General features: G+C 39.7%; 1 protein-coding gene across 1 annotated transcript in view; it reads right to left on the reverse strand.

Moving 5' to 3' along the window:
• The window catches only part of LOC121961330 (IQ motif and SEC7 domain-containing protein 3-like), a 126,038-nt gene that overhangs the window by 36,216 nt on the left and 65,022 nt on the right, over positions 1 to 24,800 (reverse strand). Inside the window, 3 exon segments of the mRNA XM_088072630.1 lie at positions 1,750 to 1,911; positions 13,833 to 14,313; positions 14,316 to 15,093. Of these exon segments, the coding sequence (XP_087928756.1) occupies positions 1,750 to 1,911; positions 13,833 to 14,313; positions 14,316 to 15,093 (1,421 nt within the window).

Genomic DNA, 24,800 nt, shown 5'->3' on the forward strand with positions numbered 1-24,800 from the left:
TTTTTATACCTTGGCATTGGCAATAGCTGAGGCCGAAGGCATTATGTTTTTGGGTTGTCTGTGCGTCCCTTCAGCTGTCCAGCCGGCCATTCTTGTGAATGCGATATCTCAAGATTGCCTTAAGGGAAGTTCTTCAAATTTAGAACAAAAACCCACGTGGACTCAAAAATGAGGTGATTAGATTTTGGTGGTCATGGTTCAAAGGTGAAGGTCCCCGTGATCTCGTCTTTTTCATTCTTGTGAACGCAATATCTTAAAAAAAGCATGAGGGGATTATTTCAAATTTTGCCCAAATATTTACTTGGACTCAAGGATGAACTGATTATGTTTTGGTGGTCAAAGATCAAAGGTGAAAGTCCCTGTGACCTCATTTGTCTCTTGTGAATGCAATATATCTTGAACACCTCGAGGGAATTTTTTATTCAAATTTGGCACAAAGGGTCGAATAGACTCAAGGATAAGCTCATCAGATTTTGGTGGTCAAAGGTCAAGGCCACCTTGCCACTTTATCTAATTATTGTGAACGCAATATCTGAAGATGGTCTTAAGGGAGTTTCCTAAAATTTGGCACCAATGTCCATTTGGATTCAACAATGAGCTGATTAGATTTTGGGGAATAGGAAAAAACTTGGTTTCAGTGTCCAACTCCACTTGGCACATAGGAGAAGTTTAAGTTGGTTATAATCTGCAACCCGTAGACTGTCACTAGACACCACTAAACCAATTAGATCTTTGAGAGCAGTGTACATCAACTGTAGTTTGGGCCTTTAAGTTGATACAGTATGTACTAGTACTGCACAGCGGCTGCCCTCATTCATGTTTTGCCATCAACTTCCAAGTTTATAAAAGCAAGACATGTGAATACACACAAGTTAGCACAAATCCACAAACATCACACACAACTTCTTCACATGCTTGGATTGTATTCTCATACACCACACGCTCAGTAGCACTTTATACTTAAGAAAATAGAGAATATCATTTGATCCACACTGTGGTTTAGATCTAATTAAAAGATTGCACTGGCCAAAATCTCAGGGAAAAAAAAAACAGACCAGACCAGACCAGGAGCTAAACTTTCCCTGTTCTGATGAGGTTGTTTATGATATCTCAAAAACAATGTTTACATTATCAGATGACAGCTAAATGTATTTTTTCTTACTTCTTGTCTGATAGAATAATGCTTAAAACAGCAGCAACTGATTTTCACATCAATGTGATAAAAGAAGCCGGGACACAAAAAAAGGGCAGGAAAGGGTTTTATTTTTATTTCCGTCTTATCGGCTTGTCATCCTCCTACGAATTCTGTCTAGCAAATCATCTTAGATTTACAATTTGAAGAGTCATATGAAGGGCTTGTTTGTTAGATCATGACACTCTAATTTCAGCTTTTCAGTTTGTTTACTATGATGGAAAATATAATGCAATGTCAACGTCTGCAAAAACATCAGTTTTGACACAAGTGGAGACTGAACTTATGATTGACATTTCATTTTTAGGTTTCAGGGAATCATTTGACCCAAGATAGTTAGAAATGTATGAATCCCCCTGTCTGTTGGCTCAAGTATTGACACGACTTACAACCACTGTATTGTGACCAATAAAGGTGAGGATTTTTCTTGTGTTAAATCCTCTATTGAATCCAGTCCTGTAGTAGACCCTGACCCCTGATCTCCAAACAATTGGAGGGATTAGTGAGAAGAATCACCTCATGACAAGCAGTTTTAGGCAATATAGTGCACTACTCACTCTAGGACATCTCTGTTGAAGGGCTTCTTGCTGTTTCCAAGGAATTCTCCAATCATCTGTCGACTCAGGCCCTTTCTCTGTAGCAGGAAGTGGGCAACGCCGATTGGTGTATCTGGGATGAAGCCTCGAGAGATCAAGAACTGAAGGCCCTTGTCTGGGTTTCTGTAACAAACAAAAGAGAACAGGAAGGGACTGAATGAGTGAAAAGAAATGTCAGTGTTTCAAGGTGACCCTTCCAAGGTGAAAACATAGATTTTTCAAGCACTGGTCAATATGAAGATGTTGGGCTATTTTGCTTCCATCACATAGCAAAGGAAAAGTTCAAAATTCATATTTAGGTGTTTGTTGTAGTTCAGATTTTTGTTTTGTAAATGTATGCAAAAAGAGCATATTTAATTAGAAAATGTGTCATTTGCATATTTAAACATAACAAATAAGAAGTAATCAAGGAAGGAAGTAATCAACTTGAAATGTTTCATTCAAATCATGTTGTGCCAGAAAAACCTTTAAAGCGTTACATTTTTAGCTGCAAAAAAAGGAAAGAAAAAAACCTTAAAAATAGGGTTTAGTCCAAATTCGTGTAAATGAGCGATCTGTATATAAAAAATTGTACTATTACCTATTCTCTTATTATTGGTCTAAAAAAGATTTTATAATGCTTTCTTTAAAGACCATTTTCTCAAAATGGGTAAAAGAAAAGGAAAGAAAAGAAATCCCCACTGCAGCATAACTAACGTACACCCAACATTTCAGTCAAAGAAAGACATTTTATTCCTGAAAAACATGACAGTATTTTCTTATTTATGAAATAATAAAAAGAGATGTCCAAAATTTGAAGTTTTAAAATGGGCTTTAACCAATGTTAAGATTTCTGTTGCAAACCAACACATTTTTAAGAAGATAATGCCTCAATTGCAGATTATATGTAAAACTTGTAATATAAAGAATAATTGTCTTAATGTAAGTGATGTATTAGGGAAGTTTCAAAGGGATATTAGTACCCTATACACCTGCAATACTAATATCACACACTGGTATTGGTAGTGTGACTGTGACAGATGATTTGCTCTTTAACATACTTAACCACACTTAGCAGCAGTAATCCACACCAACACAAAGAGGAGCTTTATTTTTTATTATTTATTTATTTATTTATTTATTTATTGTAATGAGTGCTGAGAGAACATTAGGCACATTTCATATTAAAAAAAAGAAATGATGCATTGCTGTAATGAGGTTCTGAAAATCTGTATGGAGGAAGCTTGCTGTGTACACCTGCACGGGGTAGGTGGAGACTGCTAAAAGTGATAAAACAAACGGAGCAAAAAAAGTCTCATCTGTATTCATTCCCGTGCTGAATTACAACATTCATTAACAACTACTAAACAGCTCGGCAGTCTGCTAGATTCGGAGAATACTGCCAGAATCATGATGGCTGATGCAGGACTCAGTTTTAAATCGCTGTTTATATGCACAGAGGTGTTGAAACAAAGCAGGTCTAAGATCAGCTTGAGTCAAAGTTTGTGACTTTTGTTTTCATGAATTTTATGACAAATTCTTCACTACATCAGCCTAAAAAATAATGTGACATTGTTTTGAAAATGTGTTTCGAAAAGCAAGACCATAGAAAGAATCACAGTCTTTCTCTGACTCTTATGGTCCTTTTGTTACACTATATTTTAGTATCCACAACTTATCCTCTTTTTAGGTGGCAGACGTGAAGCTTAGCCATCCTCAACATTTGCTGTGTTATGGTTTCAGAATGATGAAGACAGTTAGAGACAATTAGAAACACAACTGGATGTCGGCTATACAGAATGACTTTTTTTTTGGCAACTATCGTGTTTTTCCCAAATGATGCGCAGTTGTTTTAGGCTTTCTGTTATCTGAAAAGGCTTGTAAAATAGTGCACAACTTTGGGGAGAAAAACTCCTGGTGCATGCCCCAGACCCACCTAGATTTGGGCTGAGGCCAGAATGTTTACAACTATCTCTTGTAAATTAAATTTTGTTTTTATTGATTATAGAAACATTTTTACTTCCTCTGCACTGGCGATAGCCGTGGCCAGAGGCGTTATGTTTTTGGGTTGTCCATCTGTCCGTCCGGCCGTCTCATTCTTGTGAATACCATATCTCAAGAGCCCCTTTAGGGAATGTCTTCAAATTTAGCTCAAACGCCCACTCGGACATAAAGATGGACTGATGAGAGTTTGGTGGTTAAAGGTCACTATGACCTCATGAAGCATGTTTTTTACCATAACTCAAGAATTCATACACATATGAAGTCAGCATGTCACACAAAAAGACATGGATGTAAACTGCAACTTGCCTGGTTCACGGACGCTTACAACTGCAAGGTGATGATTTTGGTTTTAAATAATTTATGAAGGGCGTTTAGTTTGATACATAGCAGTTAACCTACATGCATAGCGCGGGCCAAAGAGGATGAAAAACATGTAAAACCATTGGCAGGATCGTCTATAAAGACAGAAGCACACATGAGGTTGCATGTGTCTATATGAGTAGTCCATGTAAACATTTGGCTGGACCATGAGGTGTCCTTATGTTCATGCCTTCATAACATTTTCCAAACATCCCATTGGTTTCCATGAATCTTTTTTGTTTTTGAAAGTCGACTCCTCTCCTGTGATCCCATCAGTCGTCTTGCTGTTAGTTTTCAGCTGACTGCATGGCAGAAGTTACTTATGTATGAACAAGGGAGTAATATCGTAACTATTTATAACCCTATTAGACTCAGAGGAAGGTTGCTCTAGGGATGCAACCGCATTATTGCCACAGCTCTCCCTCTGCAGTCTCTATACAGTGTTTAAACCACGGCCTTTACATAACAGAGCTGTGTGTGTGTGTGTGTGTGTGTGTGTGTGTGTGTGCCACAGCTAATGGGTTTATAAGGCGAGGGCGGGACAGAGGGGAGGGGAGAGGGGATAAAGGGCAGGATAGAAGGAGGAGGTTGGAAGAGGACCAGACAGAGCAGATGTGCGGGAATGGGAATGCGAGGACAGAGAGGGAGGACGATGAGTGCAGGCCGGACTGCCTGAAAGCATCTGCTGTGACAGCCCCAGCACACTCTCTGCTTCTGGCTCACCCTCCCAGCTGAAGGTGATGTCTCGCCAAACGAATTTGGCAGATATCGCCCATTTGATGTTTGTCCAACAACAGATGGATCGCACATGGTGATTATTATTTGTAATCAGAAGTGGATAGGAGGCGGGTGGAGATAGGGAAGGAGAGGGAGGAAATGATGCAGGAGATAAAGGATGGATAGATTCAGATGAGCGGTGCGGAACGAGACTATCCTCATTAGACAATCACAAGCACGGGATGTTTGTTCAAATGCTGAAAACAACCCTGTTTACGTTTTCAATGACATGGAAGTTGTGCAGAGGATGGTTATCCTTTCTTAGAAGCAAAGGTGGAAGGACAGTCAGGGCTCAGCAATAACCAATTGCTCAATTGCTGAGGGCAAGTAAAATGCTGTGTCGGGTTAGTGGCCTAAATCTAGCAACTGGTAAAATAAGAATAAGACACGCTTTTTCTGAAGCTGATGATGGAAGTAGCTAAGGAGTGAGGGATCTTACTTTCCTCTCCTCTCTGATGAGAGCTGCACACATGTAGTACCAATTGGGCACTCAAAAGAGAGGGCGATGTGCAATGATAAAGTTTTTGAGCCAAAGCACAGGCTAGCAATACTAGTACACTACTCAAGTGCATCTAGCTACATGCTAATGATGTTAACATGTAGTTTTATCTTTTGGAGTCTGAGATTGTCAATATCTCCCATATTTCAGATCATGTTCCTGCTGGAACATCAGGGGCATTTATTTTGTGTGTGTGTGTATGTGTGTGTACCCTTTTCTAAACATTTAGCATGTCCATGTATGCAGCGCAATACATTTTCATGACTTTTCATTGAGTTGCGGGGTGAATTAAGAGACAAAAAGTTCGATTATCGCACTCAAGACTCTCTTTCGATCCCTTTATGGTCTGATGGATCAAAGCTGATCAGACAACATTGCTAGATTAGAGGAGCAGGGGCTGCAGAGTTGAATGAAAACAGACTTTCTTCTGCTGCTGTTACGCAGGTTAGACCGAGCGCTAGACTGTGGTGTGTGTGGTTTCCACCCAAATGCAGCCTGTTTCATCCAAAGCAGATTTGAAAAATGATAGATAACACTAAAAGTATATGAATTCATGACGGTTGTGTTGCACTTTGCACTGCGTTTGGTGCTCAGCCACAAAACAGAGAGAGAGAGAGAGAGAGGCAGTTTCAAAACTAGAAAATCTTGATAGGAATAAACGATAACATTGGCAAGTCATCAGTATTGGCTGATATTGGCCTTATAATGAATTATTGGAAGCAGCTGACATGCTTTTTCTTATTATGCACAATGAATGAATATTACATACATTGTATTTCATGCCTCCATCTGCTGGTTGGCCATCACTGTGAGATTTTGCATGCATGATATAATGTTAATTCCACTGCAGAAGAGACTTGATGGTTGCTAAAATTAGTCGAAAAAGTATATATAGCGATATTGGTATTGATTATTGGGCAATTGAGTTGATGTCAGCATATTGATTCTCTGTAAAAAAAAAATCCAATATCGTGCATCCTTACATTTTTATGTGGTGGCGGATGCTGATGTTGTGGCGGTGCGCAACACATTAATAAACGTGCTGGAAACCCTGATTATGGACCTAAAAAATGAGCATAATAGGTTTTCTTTCATTTTTTTTTTTTTGTTTAACTTCTGAAGACATGACATGGTTCTGTAAAGATCATGCGGGTCATTTTGGAGGACAGACAGATGACGTCTTCATGTCATGTACGTGTGAAGAAAACTGGGATCTTACAAGGCTAAAGTGTGAAAAGGCAACAGAGTGCAACATAAAGACACACAGCAGAAGTGAAAGTGAGAGACAGTGCCAGACAGGACCGACATGTCATGCTAAAATGACTACTCAAACAAACTGCTGCATGCCCAGACATCTTTCTCCCTCACACAGTTTTCTTGTTTCCCTCCTCGTTGTGCAGAAACTTTTTCATCGTGGCCTCTCACCCCCATCATAAATACATGCTTCCCACACCACCTTGATATCCACTTTTATTGCCCCTCTATTTTAGATCTATTTCAGATGCGCACACTGGCCGTACCTCAGTGCTGTGTTTATGGCCTTCACAAGTGCTTAACTGTCAGTGCTGCATGTTGCCTATTTCTCTAGATGCACACATTTCTGTTTCATTACTAACCGCAGACAGATTGATGGCTGGTTAGTTCCCCTGTTCATTTTTCTGAGTGATAACACGGTTGTGTTGTGCGGTGTGACTGTAAACGCTTCAAAACCCTGAATCATTACACTGATGTGGACTTGCTGTTGTGAAGCGCTGCCCTTGTCCATCAAGTATGCGTTTGCTGAAGAGGTGAGAATATCATGACATTGATGCTTTTCCCTTTTTAGAATTTTTTTGTGTGTTTTAGCTGCAGTTTGAAACCTTGTCATATTTAGGTACCCCCAGAGCCCTTCATCTGCACATCATGTTCAAAATGTGTTCAGTTGAATTATGAAATTATTGTATCATAAAAATCTAAATACTGACAGTTCAGTTGTATGAGGTCAGTTTAGTCAAATTTGCATTTCTACTGTAGAGTGGCAGGAGCTCAACATTTATCTTTAACTTTAACTGTTTCACCATTTTTCCTAATCAGTCTGTTTATAGCTGTGGAAGGCAGTTTTATTTTGGGATCATAGGACAAAAATTTACAGTCATACATTTTGAGCATGTTGTAATTCAAGTGGTCTGACAGAAAAGTAGATCTTGTAGCACATGACGGGGGAATTTGGCCAATCTGTTGTACATATGTAAATACTTTGTTGTACTGTCGACTAGTTTCTTGCTAACTTTTGGGCCATTTCTTTAAGTTGCTCAGCCTTCATCCTGTGTTTTTCAAAGAAATCAAGCCAATTTGCCCAGATTTCAAAGGGTTAACAACACAACTTAAAACCATCAGAACATCATCTGTCGCCAGGCTTCCATGTTAAATCGTTATTGACTTGAGTCATTGTCTTGTCCTGAAATTTTGGTTACCCAAATTCAATTAATACCTGATGACGTTGGTGGCCAACTGGGTTAGCTTTAGCATGAAACTTTTTTTTTTCCCCAACATAAATATTACTGTTAAATTTTAGTTTTAGTTAAGCTACTCTACAGCCTTTCCGTGTACCTACCACCTGCAGAACAAAAAAGAGAGATTAGAAATGCTTTCTCTGTTCGCCATCTGGATTTCAGAGTTAGTAATTATGTGCTGGGTCATTTAGCACCGAGGGCAGAATGTTAATACAGGCGAGGTTTGTGTATGCATAAACAAACAAGCACAAACTCGTACATACACTTGAGGTTTTTTTTGCAGAGCTCTCTCCTGCCGGCGCCAGGTTATCTCTCTCTCTCGAGGAGTCGTGCAGGCTTTGCTGTGTTAATTAGCCTTCTCTGACATATGTATTCAGATCTGCCTTTCCCTCTGACTCAGCGTCACCTACGCTATAACCTACACATCTCTTATACGCCACCTTTTACTCTCTGATGGTGCTCCATATTATGCATGATCGAGAGTCGATCTCATTCTTCCATGAGCTGCTCTGGCGTCTAATAAATGCTTTCAGCACACGTCTATTGTGTCTAACCCAGAAGCATAAAATGGGAAAGCCATGCATACAAAAAGAGAAATCTACTCAGGAATATGTCATTAATGTCACACCACCTCACATCTTCCCCTCGCTCTGTTGGAAGTATGGTAGCAGCTCCCTTGTGTGATGATGGCGGTGTCCTTGACACTCTCTTTTCTCACATAATGGAGTCATTATTATTCCGCACACACTCAAGGTGGAAACTTTATCAAGTGGTCTCTCTCTCAACCTTTCCCACCCTCTACCTTTTTGTGTCTCTTCCAGTTCCTTCTCTTGCTTTAGCACTCCATTTCCATCCCTTTGTGTCTTTTTTTATTGTTTGTATGCAGGCCGACTGCACACATACACGCAAAACTTCTCTTTAATTTACTTCCTCCCCTACCTGTCTTGCAGCAGGTGCATAGACCACCTGCTGAAAGACAAACACACACATTGCATTACCCAACTGTGTGCATATGTGAGCTTCTTTTACCCGCATGATCAAGCAATACCCAAGTTTTAGCCCAAAGCAAACAGCCCTGTTTAAGATGCAAAGGATACAACAGTGCAGGTATTAGAGGGAGGATATGAACTGGTGGAACTAATAAGCCTCAAGCTCGATTGCCCCCTCTCTCTCTCTCGCTCTCTCTCTACTTTTTTTTCTTTGCTCTCCCTTCCTCATTCTGTCTCTCTCTCCCCCTGTAGCCAATTTATTAAAAGTCAGCTTATCTTTCAAGGTGTTTGATCAGGGGAATGAGAAGAGGGGATTGCAAATAGATAGAAAGGGCTATGAAACTTGTCATTTTCTGAAAACTGGGAGCTTTCATTAAACACTCATTACAAATATGTACAGTCCTCACTTGCCCTCTGAAGATATGTCATTAAAACTGTTGAGCGTTTCAAATAAAATCTAAACAAACAGATAAAATGGCAATGGCCAAACCTTCTCTGTCACTCCAGCTGCCTTTCATAGTGACACTTTCAAAGTGGACATGTCTGAAGGACTAATAGTACAGAGAAATGAAACAGTTGGATCTTTTTTTTTCTTTCAAATCAGGATTTTGTAGGTAGACTTGTCAAATTCATAGGCCAGACTCAGGCCAGTCTGCATTATATTATATTGGCATTGTGCGTTTCTACAAAACATGGCAACATTACATTTATATGTTTCATGCGTTTATGTCAACATATTTTATGTGACAGAGTTTATGAGCTGACTTTTGAGATTGAGAGGACAAGGGGAAGGTGGATGGCGTGGCACTTAAGCCAGGGTGCAGACCGCTGCTCAAGACCAACAAAAACACAACAGGTTGCTTTTTAGAGACTCATCACTGTATTTCTACCAAATTGGCTTGATTTCTTAGAAAAAAATTGGGAAGAAGGCAACTTAAGAATAAACGACCCAAAAATGATCAAGAAATTAGTTTAGTATTAAGGAAATTGCCTGAAAGTCAGCACAAAGAAAAAGAAAGTCAAAACAAACAAACAAGGAAATGGCCTGAAAAGGTGCTTAAAAATATAATAATTCTTCACCCTAATTTTAATCATGTAATTATGATAGATATTAATATGTGTTCCTTTATTGAAATGTAAAGTTTCATTGCATCTGCTCACTGAAAATGTAGAATTGTTAACTAACTTAAATAATTACTTCAGTCAGTAACAAATAAATGAGTTAAGTTTTCTCAGCTCAAATTTCAAAGCAGTTGTGCTAAACTTGATAACATTCAGACTGAAGTATTTATTTTGAATTGGTTAATAATGCTCCTTTTTTCAAAGTACAAATGTAACATATTCATGGTTTGCAGAAATGTACAACGCCAACATGTATTCTTGTGTTTAAGATGCTCGACAGAGGCAGCATTGTGTCGTCTGTCGCAGAAGAAACAAACTGATTATTGTTTGGAAGCAAGTGTCAATGCTAGTGTTCAAGGTCATACCTTGGATTATCCACTCTGTTTTCACTTTAGGTCATTTTAATCATTTTAAATTTCAGTTCTTCTGGTCAATTATCTTCCACATTTATGCAAGACTAAATCCTGACCTAAACCTAAAGGACAAAGTTTTATGGTTTGGTAACTATAACAGCAGTGCTTTAAGTAGTTTGACTGAATCACATTGCTGTCTTAACATTGCCATTGTAGGTAGTACATTTCTGTATGCTCTTCAGAAGATCTCCCAAACAGATATCTTGCTACCTGAAGAAATAATATTAATGTACCTTATTGCTTCTTCTTGATAATACAACCTCCTCCTTGCCTTTGAAAATGGAAAAAGTAAATATATTATTTATTTTCTGTATTTTGCACACTTCCACTGGTTATTATTCCCCCTCCAGTAGCTGCACAGCTCGTTCCTGCTTCTCTTGTTTTCAGTGTCACGCTCTGGCATTGAGTCTAAGTTAATCGGCTTTATTGTGCACTTTTATTGCGTTGCAGAGCTTGGCAGTGAGCAAAAAAGATAATGTGTGTTTATGAGCTCCAATCTTCTAAATTTGTATGAGATGGCTTAATTGGGGCAATATCTTAACAAAATCTTGTAGTGATTTTGCACCCAAGGGAACACTATGTATTTTCAGACAAAGCCACATATTTTGGAAAGCAAGGAGAGCTTCTACAGAAAGGGTTGAGGTAGCAGGGACAAAATAAACCCCTTGGATTGAAATGTTAACAAATTTTTTCATCCCTGTTCCCAAGGTGCCGGTTCACACAGCGCTGAAGGAACTTTTAATTACATTCACAACTCTCTGCAGGATGACTAATGAGAATTTTAGGCTTTGTGGATTGCTGCCATTATTTTTTTCGGATTCACCCCTCATGAAGGCTCTTCCAACTAATTGTTTCCCAGCAACTCATCAGTGGTTGAGCTCATCTTATATGTGAGTGAGTCCAGTTCATTTATTTGAAGACTGTATGTGGGGTGTTTAGGTCCTTTAGGGTTCGCTCCGGGTGAAAAACTAATAGAGCATGTGGTAAATCTCCTCATTTAAAGATTCCTTCCCAGTGTGCTGCTGGCCGCTTCGCACATTGTCAGTCGTCATGTGGTTACAATCATTTTGAGTGTTGAACAAATAAAATCAGGGCTGTTTTTAGGGATAAATCAAGCTAAAAAAAATCATTATTTTAGGTTTTGTTCTGCCTTTATGGCAAATGTTAACAGAAATTTACTTTATGCAGCATGTATTTTCAGCCGTGTCACCAGAAGACAATGTCAGCATTTTACATTTCTGTAAACCCCAAATATGTCACATTTCCATGTTTTATACATATCATGTCACCTTGGTGAGATGCCTGCCAAGCTGCAGAAAACTGTTTTAGACCAGCAAACAAAACTAGTTTTAGCAGGTCATTGCTTTACCTTCAGCTGCTTTTTAGGATCCAAACGTGAGTGTTTTGTGGGGAAACTGCTGCTTGTCCTGCTAGGATAGTGGCACAAAAAGCAGTAGTTCTCTCCAGGAAATGGCTTCATTTCCTGCTGAGACAGTGCTACGAGAAGCGATTGTTTTTTATCAAGACATTACTGCATTTCCTGCCAAGAAATGTATTTTTATTTTTTTTAGCAAAGCAGTTCTTGTTTTCTTCCTTGATAGTGGCACAAAAAGCATTTTTTTTACCCACAGGGTTCCCACACATCCCTAAAAAGTCTTAAAAGGCACTAAATCCATCAATCTAAAATTAAGGCCTGCTTGGCATTACAATGTCTTAAATCAATGCTAAGATATTGGAGATGGGATTTTTATGATTTTTTTTCTGACATTGCAAAAGCTCAAAATAATAATGGTAAATGCATATTAAAAAACATAATTTTTTCATCAACATCCCCAAAGAGTCATGTTTTATATTAAAATAAATATTTGAAAAATAAAATAAATTTTCCTCGTAACTTATGCAGTTCATGCCGGTACATGTTTTTTCTTTCCCTGTAATATTGGCGCAAGGATTGTTGAAGTGTTTTAAGTGAGACACAGCTGCATTTACTGCCAGTCACACAAAAAGTGGTAGTTCTAATGTATACCCAACATAATACTTGCAAATGTAACGTGTGAACAAATACCAACATTTTTTCTGTAAATTTGGTTGGTAATATATACAAAAAAAGATGTTTCTTAGTGCTTGTCTGAATATGTAATATGTTTATTAAATTATGTAAACTAGCCAGAGGTCATGATTCACCTGCGTTCTATTCTCTTCTCCAAAACTCAGTGATTTCGGCACACATCTCCAGGCTTCAGTGTTTCTCCCAACAAATCAACACAACAGATTCAGTCTGTTCTGGCCCTGTGGACTGTTGTCACCATGGCAACACCTTTTCCTCCTATCTCTCGCTGCCATGTAACCATCTTGCACCTGTCTGGAGTGCGTCCTGGGAAGTTCTTATCAGGTTTTGACTTTGTCACTCTTCACTAGGCAGCGGGGGAGAGCTGAATTCACAATGACAGAAAAGCTGCAACCTGCAAACAGAAACAAGCTTTTCAAGACAGACATGTTTTTCTTCTGCTGACAATCTGTGAAGCCACGGAGGAAAATGCAATGGGAGTTGGGTCGCAGGATGCAAGAGTTACCTATCGGTATGGGCTCTTGGCATTTACAGCGAACTTTAAGACTGGCACATCATACCTGACAAATATGTCAGATAAATCGTTGCATCAAGTTCTTAAAGTATCTAAGGATTGAGGTGTTTATCCCACTGCCATTTCTGCCACGTCTGGGTGTGCCTCTAACTTCGTTTCCTTCACTTCATTCCTTTCCTCTTACAATTCAACCTTCAGACAGCTCTCTGTCTCAGTATTTCATCCTCTCTCTTTTTGTCCCCGCTCTGATGTGTTTTTCCGAAACAAAAGAAGACACCTCAGATCTAGCGTGGGATGTGGGCCTCATTCTGTTTGTTCTTTAAGCACAATGGGGATCTATGAGCAAAAGTGCTTCTTTTTGCTCTTTTGAGTCCAGAGGGTCTTATCAAACTTTATGTACACCTCAGTGCCGAGGTACAGACTGTACTTACAGTATTGTCTCTTTTCTGATAAATCCACTGTCCTTTATCTTTTTCCAATATTAATCCACCCCCCCCCCCCACCACCACCACCACCACCACCTGATGACAAAAGTCAGCTCATATATCTTCACTTTAGAAATATTGACGTGTCATATGTATAAAATGTGCAAATGTAACATATTTGTGGTTTGCAGAAGAGTATAATGTCACATCAAGTGCGTAAAAGTTGCTCAGTTCAAAATACCAGACTAAAAGAACCGTTTCTGTCATGTCTGTATCTCTCACTGCTCATTTTATGTTTCAGTAAGTTAATCATGACGAACCAGTCGGCACTGATTCATAAGTGATTCCACTAAAGGCCTGATTTAAAATCATCAAAGGAATAAAAACGCAGTGGCTACTTACACATTGAAGAGATTGAGGCCGATGCGGTAGAGGCGTTTCCGCATGACGTCAGTGGACAGCGTGGGCGATTTGCAGCTGGAGGGGTTCTCACAGTGGTAGCGTGGCAGGCTGAGGATCATGGCCTGTAGCGCCTCCTTGGATGACGCTTCAGACGTGGAGCGTGCCTCTGTGGACGTGCTGCTGCTGCTCATCTGCTCTGAGCTGTTATCTGCCGTCTCCGAGCCACACCTCTTGACTTCCAGCGGCTCTACCAAGGGCGAGCTCCGCTGCAGGGGTGGGGGGGCGTGAGGGGGCTCTGTGGGTGGTGGCACCACCATGACAACCTCCTCTGGGTTTTGAGGAGCTGCCATCTTATCCAGAGGGGTTAGGGGAGGCTGCTCCTCTTCCCCAAGCTCTTCTTCGCTTGGAGGAGGTGCAGGGAATTCAACATCTAGCTCGTCTTCTTCCTGCGATTCGGGGTGGTGGGGGCTCTTGTGGGGCGCGGCGGATCTATAGGTTCAGCTGGGAGCTCTGCAGGGGGAGGAGGGGGTTCTTGTGAGTGGCCAGGAGGGATGGAGGCTGGAGTGGAGTTTGTTGTTGTGGAAGTAGTCGTGACAGAGGCGGGGGCTCCTTCGCAGCTGCCGAGGGTGACGGTGGACGATTCCATGACAGACGATGAAACACGGAAGTTCTGGCTGTCAAACTGCACCGTCACATCTCGGAACGCCATCATCAGCTTGCTCGCGCTTCTCGACAGGTCACTTGGGTCCACCGGGACTTGATGTATCGTTGACTCTCCCACACCACCTCCTTCTCCTCCACCTGCTACTCCTGCTGCTGCTGCTGCTGCTGCTGCTGCACTGAAGGAGTCGGCGCTGAACTGATAAGTGCCGCCTTCTTGCAGTGAGCACATTGTCTTCAGGCTCCAGTTGCTGAGTGCATCGTCGATAGACTTTGCCAGTGACTGGACCTGTTCAGTGAATGAGTCTTCCAGGTCGGTCAGGGTGCCGCCGACTGTGGCGGGCAGGGACGGCGAGCGCACCAAAGGGATGCCTGTCAAGTTGCAGCCTTCTGCCAGGGCCCGTTCAGCAGAGAAACCTTCCGTGTTTTGCACGCGGACCTTGCGCAGGGAGATGCGTCGAGGCAGACGACTCTCCAGCAGCGAATTGCGGATCTTCTCAAAGTTCTTGCTGAGCTGGTACTGGCGGAAGGCGGTCTGGATCTTGCAGGCAGCACGGCGGGAGATGAGGTGGCCACCGTATTTGTGCTCTAACATTTCGATCTGAGAAAGAGAAGAGAGAAAGATACAGAAGGAAAATAATGAATGGCTAGTTTGAAATTCACAAGACAAAGATAACAACCTGTCAGGACAATCTGCAATTATAGCTGCATATTGATTAGAAGTCGCAGAACAAACACAAGATGCACACAAATTGGTGAGAACAGAAATAGTTGGTCCACTGGAAACATCCAGTGAATGTGCCCTTTTCATATCTCATTGACCTATGGTGTGTTTCATTTGCACTGAGAAGTTGGAATTTCCAAGTTTCCGGTCAGAAATTTAAGCTGGCATTAACTGGCACTTCATTAACAGTAGTGAAAGCTGTTGTAATATCCTTTTTTATTAGCCCTTTTGTTTTATTTTTTCTATATTAAAACAGTGGTACACACTATTCTGTCGCTACAGTGTTTTTATGCGCAACATACGGTGTGATGCGTTGTTATCAATTAGTATTGCTAAGTATGGCTAACTTGGCTTGCACTGGTACTAATAACAAAATCTTGTTTTTCTGATAAGTTGCCTAAATTGTTAGAGAGAGGTCAGGTCAAGTAGTTGGCTTTTTTTTTGCAATGGTTGCATACCCAAAAAAATCCTTAACATTTCCAAGAGAAGTTTTAAAAAAATAAAAATAAATAATAATAATAATAATAATAATAATATCATGAAACAGGCAATCATTGCTTACACTGAAAAACCCTGTAAAATTAAATTATGAACCTTAATTTAAAAATGTGCAAAAACAATAAAGGTACAGAAATTTTCATTCAGTGTTTAGCAAAGTGGCAATTTTATTTTAGTTTTTTTTTCCAAATTTATTACGATCAAACACCCTCTTTAAGTGATAGTACTAAAAGTTTTATTGTAAATCATTTTTAATAAAAAACGTAAAACATCTTAATCCAAATGAAGTGCTAAAAACAATAAATTTACAGAAATTTTTATTTAAGGCTTTATGGGACATTTCTTAGCTGCTGGCTTTGTAAAAACTAAAAAAAATAAATAAAATAAAATTGCCTAAACACTGAACGAAAATTTCCATGAGTGACCCTGGAGAAGACAAAACATTGCCAAGGATTCCCATAATCCCCTGCATCACGGATGTAATATTTGTGAAAAGGTCACTGCCAGTGTTTCAGCATTTTTCATATTCTCCTGCTTCTGGCTGTGGTGCATGGGAGATGAATATGGTATGTGAGCTGAATAGCAGGTGGAGTGTGGGTGGGAAATGACTGAGCTGGACATTAAAAGAGGAATGGGGATAATTGCAGTGGTAAAAGAAAAATAAATGAAAATCCCAGGAGGTGAAAGGGGCTGAAAGTCCAATTTTTGGAACGAGTAGGCAAAATTCAAACATAAAAGTCCTCCAGATCCTCACATGGCTCAGTAAATCTATTCTGGAGGCTGGCCTTGTGATGTGTGCACTGACACTACATACAGTTTGGTCTGAAAGAGAGAACACACAGTAAAGGCTGACTCATGGCATTCGGACAAACTGTTCATTTCCTCGGCAAATAGAACTCATAATCTCCGCGAATCCCATAGAGAGGTCCTCCACGCAACTTTAAATTGTCTGAAACTGAACAAGCCATTAATCTTGCCTGTGAAAAATTGCTCAAATGCTGTGGGAAATGGATAGAGATGTAATATAGCCATCCTCATCTGGCAGCAGCTCAAACACTAGATGAGACCTCTTTGAGTTTCCCAGAACAATCAGGGTGTGGGTATCTTTGGAAGTGCCCAGAAAGCGCTCTTATCTTCTGCCGTCACTCTGAAATCCTTTTCATTCAGACTAAATCAATGAATATAATTCTGTTTCTGTTCTAACTGCATCAAGGGCAGGAGTGTGGGGGAGAATTCAGCTTTGAAAGAATAGCAGTGTCACAATCTGTCAAAAAAAATCGACGCGTTCTAAATATGCTGCATAGAAAGTGCACATTAAAAATAGCATGGCATTTAATTCTAGGAAAAAGAAATCCTTGCTGTTCCCTCCATCGGTGTTGTCTTGTATCAGGGTGATGTGTACATGAGGATTAATGCAGTCCAAGTAAAACATCCCTCCTCTAAAGTCAATTGAACCAACGGTTACGCAGCCACGAAGGATCAAAATGTGACTTTCAGCTGCTAATCTCCTCTCACTTCAGTCCTGGACAAAGTCACCCAACCACCTCCTGATAGGCTGTAATGCCTCGAGGGTTTGCAATTTGTGATAAGTGGTTAGTTCAACAAGATGCAGCCTCTGCCGTTGTCACTGGAGGAACGGAATCACATACAAAGCGCTTTAGAAAAGTGGAATGACACTGAAAATCCATCTTATCTACTCCATTTACATTTCACTGCAGAGCCTCTGCGAGCAAAGTGAGACGCGCCGAGAATATTAAGGTGCTCCCTGAATAGGACGCCGGTTTCTGTACTGTATCTGCTGATGGCGACTTCTCTGTCAACTCTCGCAGACTGGTCGAACTCAGCCTGAATATTCATCACTTTTTAATCTGGACTGTTCAGTGACTGCGCCGTGTGCACTAGTTAAATGACAATGTTAGCCTTATCGCCATGACGGCGCTCCAAAATAGACCCTGTGTAGGTTTTAAAGACAGGCACGGAGGTAATATGATTGACCTCATTACTCAGAAAGGTGTCGCTCATCAAAACAAATTGTGCAAAGAGTTCCACTGCAGAGGTGCCCTTGGTTGTGAGAGAGGGCCGTCAGTGCGGCTGCGTTTGATTAAATGTGGCAGTCGAGCTTGTTTGTTTTGCCTTCTGCGTAAGCAGGGTCGGGGATGATGAATAAAGCATTTGGGTCACGCTGCTTTCTTTATCAGAGTGTGTATCTGAAACACTTTGCCATTCAGATGGAATTGTAGCCACCAGGACGAACTGGGACACTGATGGAGGAATGAGACATGGAGAGGAGGAGGAAAGTGGACAGGATTTCATTCCAGTCTAGTGAGGATTGTGTTGGGACTAGAGATGTGCCAGTCACTTAGGAATGTAAGCCCAGTATTCACTTTTTTTGGGGTCTTTTTTTGGTTTTTGGTCTCGACTAACTCCCGAGGGAAATATGTGGCCCTTTAGTTTGTGTGTTCTGCTCCACCATCTTTATCAGCTAGTCACTCTCTGTCGTTTGGTGCCGAGCAAGTAACAGGCTTTTAGTGCTTTTTCTCTCCAAACAGCTACGGCTTAAAACAATGCTATATCACCCTTTTTCCCACCAAAATTAGCGTGTGTATGCAGGTTTGTCAAACCCCTTCAACTTTTTTTGATAATACTTGAGTAAACAGCAGGTTGCTAAATAAAAAGGCAGTGAATAAATACATTTATCTACTTTTGCAACTCATGTGAGCAGAAGGCGTTGTCTTGGAACGTGAGCAGCACACTCTGCTCCGGTTCGTAATCCTACTTTGCCTTCACTTTTGTCCAGCAGTTGAAAAGCGAGGCACGAGAGCACAGGAATTTCTTGGGTATTGAGGAGCTGTAGTGTTTACTCATGGGCATACTGTAACCAACCCTGTACATTTACTTCCTAAAAGTTTGGCTGCTCCTTTACTGCTAGATGCTTTCAGATCGGCGAAATAAGAAGAACCCGTCTAGACAGTCACTTCAGTGGTGGTGTGAATGCTCTTTCAGGAGGATTGACGTTTGCAGTCCAGGTGGGGGTTGAAAGTAAATAAAAGCTGCTAAACAATGAGCTGAAAGTCACTATAAAGCTCCATACAGCCGAAGGGAGATTCAGATTTGGATGATCATTCACTGTAAGTTTATGGTTTCGAGAAACATTATAGATACACTCGCCCACAGTTGGCCTCTGGGGTGGAGGAAGGGCCTTAATGTTGATTTTATAAAGCCTGATGAATATCATATTAATACAGACTGGCCACAATAATCACAGCATGAAAAGGAGATGCCTGTATATCACCAGTTGGGACTTAACTGTTGTTCACAGATCTACATGTACAAAAGGGGAGGACAAATAAATAGCAAAAAGATGGATGAACAGACCACAGACAGAACAAGAAAACAAGTGACTCGGGGTGCTGAGAAGGTGAGATATATAGAATGAGGTGGCGAGACAGATGACTGCGCCAAGAGTGGCACCGCTGAAAATCCCCCCTATTAGCCGACTGTCAGTTCTACCTCTGATCACTTCACTAAGCGCTGATGGAGAGAGATTATTCCGGAGGCGCAGTGGTTTGAGAGCACGGTGATGGCACTGCTCTGTTCCACCAGGGTCTCTAAATCGATTTTGACGGGCAGATCAGCACCATGCTGACCTCGTGTTCCCCTTTGAACGAGGAGAGGGGGGAGGTGGAAGACAAACTAGTGCAAAGTGGTACGACGCTGCAGCGTGCTGTTCTACATATACTGAGAGGGAAAGGTGTAATTCTTTTGTAAAGGATGGAAAACTGTGATTGTGCAATTGCATAAAATTAGGGAGTATGTACAGTATATTTCTAAAACAAAAAAAAAAGGAAAATAGGCTGTGTGTCCACACAAAATGGTGGTTTAACCCTTTGAAGCCTGAAGCTTGTTTTGTTTAAAAAACATGGGGAAAAGGCAATGGGCAATACCAGAATGAATGACCCAAACAGAAGAAAGAAAAAAATAATAAAATAAAAAGAAAGAATGAATATTACCTAAATGAGCTGAGAAAAAATCATACAAATGAAAAAAAAACAAAAGCAGGAAAATATAAAATAAACCGAAATAAACAATAAAAATGACCGAAACAATATCGTCATTCTGTGATATAATTTTAAAATGTATAATTATGATATATAGTTATCGGGATATTTAAGAAAGTACATTTTTAAAGCTACTCATTTCTTGCTATTAGCAGGACATTTCTTGTCAAGTTGCTCATTGCCTTTGCTCTTGATTTAATGGTTTTAATACTTGTGAAAGGAATATGAATGCAGCATAGGAAAAGTGTTGTAGATCCAGGTTTGAAAGGGTTAATAGAAATGTGTGCAGGAGCTAAAGCTGATTCTGAGCATCAGATAGAGGTGGTGGACGTCTCGGCTTGAAACATGGGACTTTTTCTGCCTGTATATGAAATATTAATGCCCAGAAACAAATGTGCTTTCGTCTGGACATGTTTGTGCTTCAAATGAAAATGTGTCTCAAAACAAAAGGTCTGCAGAAACTACAATACAATGTACAGTTTTTGAGAGGAAGATTTAGCTATTTAGAGTATTGTGCAATGATTATTATGTTCTCCCTCTTTTGGAGTTTTATAGTAGAATTTCTTAAGTTAACTTGGCATTACGTCATCCATCCTGCTGAGTAATCTTTAAACTGCATGACAGACACATTTTACTCTTGACATTTGTACTTATTAAACTAAATTTATAAAGGGCAAGCTTGGAATTTTGAGAAGCGTGTTAACCTGCAAAATTTAGGATTTGATATTTTTCAGCATTTGAATGTTACCCTATTCACAGTAGCAGTCACAGTGAGTAGGTTATGAGACAGGGTTTTTATTAAATACTTAAAATTATTTAAAATACTAATTTTTGGTGAACTAGTTCTTTGTCACTGAGGCAATCAGCAACAAATTGCTATTGAATGAAATTAATTTCTCAACATTTTGGGAAATTTGCTCATTTCTTCTCTCAGGCCAATATAAATATAAAGCTAAACCCAGCAGCATGTTTAAATTAGCTTAGCTGGATTCTGTCTAAAATGTAAAAAAATCCACCGACTCACTTTAGTTCACTAATCAACACTTGATATCTTGCTTATTTTATCCAGCAGCTTTTTGGCAACCAAAAAATGGGTGCATGTTAGCAACTCATCGTTTTTCCTGCAGTATTTTTTTTTTTACCGAGACATCACTGTATTTCAGTCAGAATTGTGCCCAAACATAATCTTTAACTAACCATAAGCGAGTGGCTTTGTGCCTCAACTTAAATATGCTTCTCTTTAAAATAGAGGTAAAATTGTCAGCAAATTGCATTCTTTGTAACATTAAAAACAGCCCTCTCTGTTAAATTATGATTTTAGCTATAAATTTACCAGCACCACAATTCAGGAATTTCACTTTTAGATGTGCGAGAAAACACTGATGTGGATAAGTAAAACAGCCGTTTATCAGATCTCACATGCTGCAGGAATGAGGGGGAAAATGCAAAGCCACGATTATTAGCCTTCATGCTCATGCACACTGTCTTACAGCACAGAAACATCTGCATGATTAATGAGATGATTATATAACAGCAGAACTGGGACACAACTAACGCTGACTGTATTACAAAATGAGGATGACAATAAAAAGACTTGATGTCATCAGAGGAGGGTGATGCGTTAAGATGAGACATCCTTGACCAAAGTCAGCACTGAAAAAAGATGAGTGGTTACTGAATGACTAATTCTGACGCAGAGAAAAGGACTGAATGGAAGAAAAGGATTATACTGACTCCTCTCAGTCAAACACCCAAAAAAAATAGAGTGTCATTAGCAGCAAGCTATTGAACAGTGTCATCCCATTTGCTTATCCGTGCACTTTTTGCATCAGCACTTTTAAGACAAGCTACTAAACACATTGAACTAGCCCCTGTTTGACATTTCTTGCATGCCACTTGCGCATTTAAGTGTAATTATGAGTGAACACAGGCCATCAAACTTTTCACTGCTGAATGTTTCACTTTATGGAGATAAATGCCTTTTGATTTATGGGCTACTTAATTACTCAAGCAGAGATTAGCAGCAATTACAGAGCAGGGGCAGTCGTTTAAAGTCGGGTCTCTCATCACCTCTCACTTCATCACCCCGTGAAACAAAAGGCTTTGAAGTCGGCGACGACTCAACCTGCATCACTTACTTCTCCAAGATCTCTCTGTTTGATGAACAACTTTTAAGTAAATTTGTCAGTGCTGTACAAGCAGGAAAGACTTTGGCTGAAAGAGTTTAAATAGACTCAGATCAAATGGCAGTGAAGGCAGCAAACAAGTCGGAGAAACGTGGGGTCATTTAAAGATATTTTAAAAGTAATTTAATAACAAATTTCTTCCAGCATTATGGTTAACTACAGCATCCTACCATAACTTTATGTTGTCATTACAGTCATTTACTTTAACAGTATATTACTGTTAAATTTGCAGTATTTTGCAGCAGAATGTGATGTTTACAGTGTAATGCTGTAGCTAACCTACAGATAATATGGTTATTGGTGATGGTTGCATGTAGCTGCTTCTCCTCAGTTAGTTAAAATGAAACCCTGCATAATGATGTTAAATCAAACAGTTGTTATTACTGTTATTTGGCTCAAGCATAGAGATTTATGGTGTTTTACTGCAGTTTGGAAAAATGATTCCTGACCGTTTGAGTTTGGTAGTATTTTTTACAGCACTTTGTTACAGTGTGTAAGATGCCATTTAGGCTATTTTTATGTAAAATTATTTTGTACATCAACTTTAACTTTCTAGTTGATGTTCAGATTAACAAACATTGAACTGGTCGGTTTGTGGACTGCTAATTTTCGCAGTAATAAGCTACCCCCAACTTCTTCCTCATTATTGCTAGTGAGTCAGAAGGTGAAATTAATCGATAAAGTCGAGATGAAACAGCATTTTTAAAGTGTCGAGTTTCAGTATTGTGACGTATTTTTGAATAAAACAGGAAAGGCAGGCAGGATTTAACATTTGGAGGAATTTGATATGATCGATGAAAAGTGCATGTGTCATAACAGTGAGGCCCTCACTCAGAACAGGTAGTTATATCTGTCAGGGAGAGAGAGAGATGACATCCATTGCATGCTCAATTTCTAGTCAGTTGCTAAAGCAGTCGACTGAAATGAAAAAAATGACTCCAGAAATATATGACTCCAGTTATTTTCCTATTAATTCTAATAATAGCCTTATAAAATCATGATTATAATAACGATATTTCAGTCTTTATTAAAGTTGTTGCATTTTCTTCTGTAAATCATAGTGTGTGCTTGTTTTGTGCTATTTATATGGTGCAAGGAATTTGCGCTTGGTCATTTATCTCAATAAAAAAGAAGGAAAACTCACAGAAATGCATGTGTACAAAACTGCCCATGGTTTAAAAATAACGTTAATTTACCAGCATTTAAAATTCAGTGAGATTCTATACTTAAACCAGTTTGAAAAAAAGAAAATAGCTTTAACAAGAGGTTGAACACCCAGGTTGAAGTGTTAACGTTTAAATACTTCGTCATGAGGTTCCTCCCCTGCAATCAAGCTATCGCCCTGCGGATTCAATTACACTGACATTGATCTGTAGATGCATCAAGCCCCTGCACCCCCAGCTGTGCAGGCAGAAGATCAATCTAGCTGATCACGAATCCCCAGCATTGTTGACAGGGACATAGAGGATGAGATGTGAGATTAAAAGAGTGAGAATGGAGGTGAGAGCAAGACACAGGTTAGTAGCCGAGGTTAAAAGAAGCTTTAGCCTCGAATAAGCGCTGAGTGAGGAAATGAAGTCAAAACTGAGTGAAAACGGAGCTGACAGAGTGAAAGAAAGCAACCATCTCGCTCACAAATGCATTTGCTTCAGCTGCCAGTCGCTTGGAAGACAGATTTTTAGTAAACATTGATCATAATGCTTTGGGAACTCATCTTGCAATTTGGTATATTTTCTTCTCGCCCACTGAATCTAAACAAACATTGACACAAAAGAACACAATCCAAATGAGGCAGACAGAGTCACCTCTGAATAAATTTATCTTCATAGTCTGTGGATGGCGCCCTGAGGCTGAGAAACGGTTAAAAAGAGCGACTGTGTTTACCGATTGTTGTGGGTTGTTTAAGTGCAGTCGAATGTTTCACACCACAATTACAGGGACAGTAACTGAAGTCAGCACTTAAGGGAGGAGATCAGCAACCTTCGTGCCTCATAAAGAAGCCAATTAATGCATAACCATTATAAAATCTGACAAAAACATGCATGATGCCCAATAGTTATGGCTGCGACTTTATATAAACAGAGACACACCTGGACAAAGTCAGCATCATACATTACCTATTTTGTTTGCTTTCCATATTTAACAAACTTTTTTTGTTGCCGTTGTTTGCTTCTTTTGTTGAATATCTTTATAGTCAACCAGGAGATTTTTGTTTTGTCAATGTGAAAAGTTGGATTTGGGTGTTTTTGAGCTCCATCTGAAGTTTGGTGCAAATACACATATTCTATAATGAGTTAAAGCCGTTTATTGGACATTGTTCTGGGTGTTTTTTTTAGTAGACAATTTGACAAAAATACATTTTAGGGAGATGAGGCAGTCTCATTATCTAAAGCTGAAAACAAAAATTCCACGAATTAAGTGATCTTAAAATTAATAGACTTCAAATAAATGTGGACCAGGGGTTGGCCAATGGCCCCTTTCCTACTCCCTGCCTTTAAGCACTGTGAATTTACTCTGATTATCATGATGACACCATTCAAATTGCTTGTAAGGCTGGGAATCTCACAGTTTAGACACAATTTCAAGCTCATTTTAATCATGAACAGTTCCAAATTTATTTCATTATTATTATTATTATTATTATTATTATTATTATTATTATTATTATTATTATTTTGTAGAACATGTTTAGCAAAGTATCAATAACGAGCACTGTTTGGCTTAGCAAATGTCTGAAAATACTGCAAAAGACCCATTGCAATTTCTTAGACCTCAAGTTGACGTTCTCAAATGAGTTGTTTTGCCCAACCAATGGTCCATAATCCAAAACTAATCAATTCAG

Source organism: Plectropomus leopardus, chromosome 22, assembly GCF_026936395.1.
Source record: "Plectropomus leopardus strain MGB_pleo_1.0 chromosome 22, ASM2693639v1, whole genome shotgun sequence".
Lineage (NCBI taxonomy): Eukaryota > Metazoa > Chordata > Actinopteri > Perciformes > Serranidae > Plectropomus > Plectropomus leopardus.